This window comes from Pteropus vampyrus, unplaced genomic scaffold (genome assembly GCF_000151845.1).
Source record: "Pteropus vampyrus isolate Shadow unplaced genomic scaffold, Pvam_2.0 Scaffold176, whole genome shotgun sequence".
In the NCBI taxonomy this organism is placed as follows: Eukaryota; Metazoa; Chordata; class Mammalia; order Chiroptera; family Pteropodidae; genus Pteropus; species Pteropus vampyrus.
This window is the reverse complement of record NW_011888957.1, coordinates 1,189,493-1,193,512: the sequence shown is the minus strand read 5'-3', so window position 1 is coordinate 1,193,512 and position 4,020 is coordinate 1,189,493. Positions and strand designations below refer to the sequence as shown.

Sequence of the window (4,020 nt, the reverse complement as noted above, 5' to 3'; positions counted from 1 at the left end):
ATAAGGACAACAGAACTCCGCCCAGGCCAAGGGACCCTGTGACCCAAGCGAGGAGCCTCCCCCGTTCTGGGCGACACTGACAAAAGCCTCTGTCCCTGCCGGCTGGCCAAGTCTGGCTGCAGGCCTGGACGGCCTGTAGCAGGACGGAGGTCCAGCCCTCTCCTGGAGGCCTGAGGTGGTCCTGCATCGCCCTCTCTGGCCTCAGACCTTGGCGAGCTTGGCCCTTTTTCCTGGAGCTGCAGGCTCGTCTGAGGTCCTTCCGGCCTCCTATCTCTGCCCGACGTGGCCTCGCCGGCCTTCTCGACTCTGACTCGGGAGTGAAAAGCGGACAGACGAGAGGGCAGAGCGACAGGCCTGCCCCCTGGCCCAACGCAGCCCCCAGCCCCTGAGGCTGGTCTCCCATGGGGGCCTGTCCAGCCCAGGCCCCGCGGGGACAGGGAGCCAGGCGGCCCGGTCTCTGCCGATGCTGCCGGGGGCCTTCCCAGCGCCTCTGCCACGCTGTTCACCTTTTCAAATTCTCTTTTTTCACTTATCGTCGCTTTCCAAACCACAATTTCAGAATCTATTAAAAGAAACATAAAATCCCCAATTGGTTAGAATTCTCAACATTTAAAAATACGACCATTGTTGTTACAGCTGAGCCCGGGCAAATTCGCCAGCGTCTTGGAACTCTGCGGTCCAGGCCTCTCGCCGGCCCGCGTGGGCACCGGCAGGCAACTCCACTCCGCGCTTGGAACTCGAAAAGGCAATGGTGTCACTTTAAGGGGAGGAGAAATGAAACCCCTGGATCTGACACCGTTTCTCGTTTTATTTTTCAAATGTTAGTTTCGATCTCGGTTTCCATTCTTATGGAAATGACGTTCTAATTTCTACACGCGTCTATGCACGGCACTTTCGAACCAGAAGGGAAAACCCCGTGTCCACCGCGAATTTGTCAGTTTGCGTCGCTTAGAAAGCGCTCGGGGACCGGCCGCTGCAATGCCGCCCCTCCCGGGGGGGCCCCGGTGGTTTTTAAGAGGGGACGCCCGCCAGGCAGAACGCTACAGCTCTCCGGGCCTGAGCCAACAAAAGCTCCGCGTCCACCCTGGGAGAAAAACCCGGAATGGCTGGCATGTCGGCTGGTCGCTGTCCCAAGCCTGTGTCCCTGCGGCCAAACGGTGCCTCCCCCTGGCACCCTCCAGGCCACACAGCCCACGGGCAAGGCCACCTCCGAATGCAGGCAACTCGACTTGCTTGCTGGTAGAACAAGGAGAGAGCCGGTCACACGCCTGGAGCTGGACGGCGTCTAGTCACGTGTGCGGTTCCCCACCCCATTGCTAAGGGCTGGGGTGAGCGACACGGTGCCGGGGGGCGCTTTCCAGACGGGCGACATCGGGGGAGCTCCTTGGTGGTGGGGGCAGTGGAACAAAGGGCCCCAGTCCTCCACGGGGCACTTTCAGATTATGGGGGAGCCCCAGGGTGGCGCCCTCGCAGTGTCAGAGGACTCTGCCCCACAACTGGCAGCCGGCCGTGGCCTGACGATGCCTTTTGCCAGGAACTAACGCCCCCTTTCGACATTGCTTTGCAGCAAATGCTGACCGATGCTGACGCGCCGTCGGAGGAGGGCCGCGTCCCCAAGGTAGGAGAGCCACTCGGCGCCTTCCCGCGCCCCGCGCGTGCCCTGCGCTGACGCCCGCGTCGTGGCCGGGTGGTCCCCGAACGGTCGTGATGTCGGCCCCACGCGCGCATGGGACGGACACTGCGCGTCAGTGGGCCGGGATCGCCTTTGTCGTGTGGGCAGGTGGGGTCACCTCGCCGAGCCCCGCTGGCCCCTGAGACCCGGGCAGGGCCCTGCGCCTGCAGGAGTGCTCCCGACGCACCAACCTAAATAAACGCGGGCTGTGTTTATTTAACTCTCCTCACTGCATACTCACAGGAAGAGAGCGTGGGGAGGGAAAAAGCACAGTTGGCTGCAGATTCGGCAGAGCCTTTCGCTGCACTCAGCCTCCAAAGAGCGCTGGGGCACGGGGGGCGGGGGGACACGCAGCCCCTCAGGCGAGAGAGAGTGCCCGCCACCCCGCCCGCGGTGACGGGCGAGAGACGGCTGACGGGCGTCAGCTCTAAAGGATCCTGAGACGGAAGTAGGCCCGAGAAACGCACACGTCCCAGTGCAAAGCTCGCACGCACGGGCCGGGACGTCCCCACGTCCACACGCTGCGGGCCGATGGCTGGCAGAAGGGATCAGACCAGGCGTCGCCTCCCAAATCTGAGCCGATCATCGGACAGAGCCCGGTCTCCATCGATCGGGGTCATCCATGAGCACGTACATGTGCGTACACACGTGCACAATCACAGACACACAAACATGCACGGTAACATGCATGCACACACGTGAACACACATGGGTGTTCGGTGGCAGTAAAGCAGGTCCTCTCTCTCAGCCTCTCTGCTTCCCAGCGCCTTCCAGACAAAGAGGAGGGAGCCGGTGTCTGCATGGTGCCGCATGTCCGCGTGTGCCGGTGTCCGCGTGTGCCGGTGTCCGCGCGTGCCGGTGTCTGCGTCGGTGTCCGCGTGTGCCGGTGTCCGCGTGTGCCGGTGTCCGCGTGGTGCCGCATGTCCGCGTGTGCCGGTGTCCGTGCGTGCCGGTTTCCGCGTGTGCTGACAGGGCCGGGGAGCACGCACAGGGCGGGGGTGGCGCGTCAGCCCTGGGCTCTCGGGGTCAGCGGCACGGACCAGGCGTTCAGGGCGGTCAGGCCCCGCCCTCGCTCCCGACGTGGGACGATCGGCCGAGCTTTACTAGGTTGTCCCCGTGCCTGGCTTGGTGGTTGGAGCTGAGACGTCTGGGCAGAGTTCACCATCCGAGGTGGGACATGGGGACCCGCCGTCTTGGGGACCCATCGGTAAGGGACAGGGGACCTGCTGCCTGGGCAGAGTTGTCTGGGAGGACTGGGGACCTGCCCGTCTCACCAGGTTCAACCCCACAGACGTCGATTCTGGAGGAAACGTTGCAGTGCGAGGCATTTTCTGACCCCACGGTGACCTCCTGGGGGAACCCCTGACAGTGCGACCTTTTTCCCTCGCTCGTGTCCATGACTCAGGGTCAGCGTCTGGCCCTGCGGGATGCTTTTGTCTGGGCGGACGCTGGGACGAGGTGTCCACTCCCAGCCCCACTGCCCAGTGGCCTCGACGTGACAGCGTTCTTTGCTCTTTTCCTACGTCCGGACATGAATCCGTATTTTCTTAAAGGACAGAAAGGAGCAAAGGCCACGAGGGACCCTCCCACACTGCGAAGGGCTGAGGTGTTTTCATGCCCGTCGAGAAGGGACCTGTGTCACTCCAGTCTCAGCTGCTGGAGTGAGCGGGCAACGTGCGTGTCGCCTGCGGCAGCCGGGCACCCGGCAGGAGTGAGAGGCGGTATGTTTGTGGCCAGATGGGCAGTCGGTCCTCCAGCTGGGTACAAGGGTCAGGGCAGAAGGCCAGAGGTCAAGTCTAAAGTAAAGGAAGTGAGGAGGCCGGTGCTGGACGCTTTCGAACCGGAACCAAGCAGGCAGGACGAGCCCAGGGCCCAGGCTCCCTCCGTCCTCCTGGACTGGCCGGTGCCCAGTTTGCCTTTTTCTTTTGTAAGCAGCGGGGCCGCCCCGGTCCAGAGACCCTTCTTCTCGAGAGCGGCTCATGGGATGGGTGTGAGGTGCCGTCCGGCCAGGGCCCCGCTCACAAGGGCCCAGCTTAGCACGGGTGGGCGTCCTCTCGAACTCAGGCCCGTGTCAGGCCTGTCTGCGGGGTGCAGGGGTCCGTCTCCCCACAGCCCGAGCATCGGGGCGTCGGGCACGAGGCCTGCGGACGCCTGGGCAGCGGTCTGACTCAGGGCAGGCCTCCTGACTCCGGCCGGCTCCCGTCTGAGGGGCTCCCTGGAGGGGCTTCACCCCGCCCCCCGAGGCAGCTCTGCCCAGCACTCCGCCGCCCCCCGAGCCCTAGACTGTCCCATGCTCCCGCTGGACTTAGATGCTGTCGCGTTCAAGGCGCTCGAGTGTGACAGGATGG

The 4,020-nt window shown here is 63.9% G+C and overlaps 1 protein-coding gene across 1 annotated transcript in view; it reads left to right on the top strand.

The window, feature by feature from the left end:
* Positions 1-4,020, top strand: part of PRDM16 (PR/SET domain 16) — a 317,846-nt gene that overhangs the window by 148,466 nt on the left and 165,360 nt on the right. Inside the window, exon 3 of the mRNA XM_023536991.1 lies at positions 1,568-1,618. Coding sequence (XP_023392759.1) covers positions 1,568-1,618 — 51 coding nt within the window. The remainder of the gene's footprint in view (positions 1-1,567; positions 1,619-4,020) is intronic.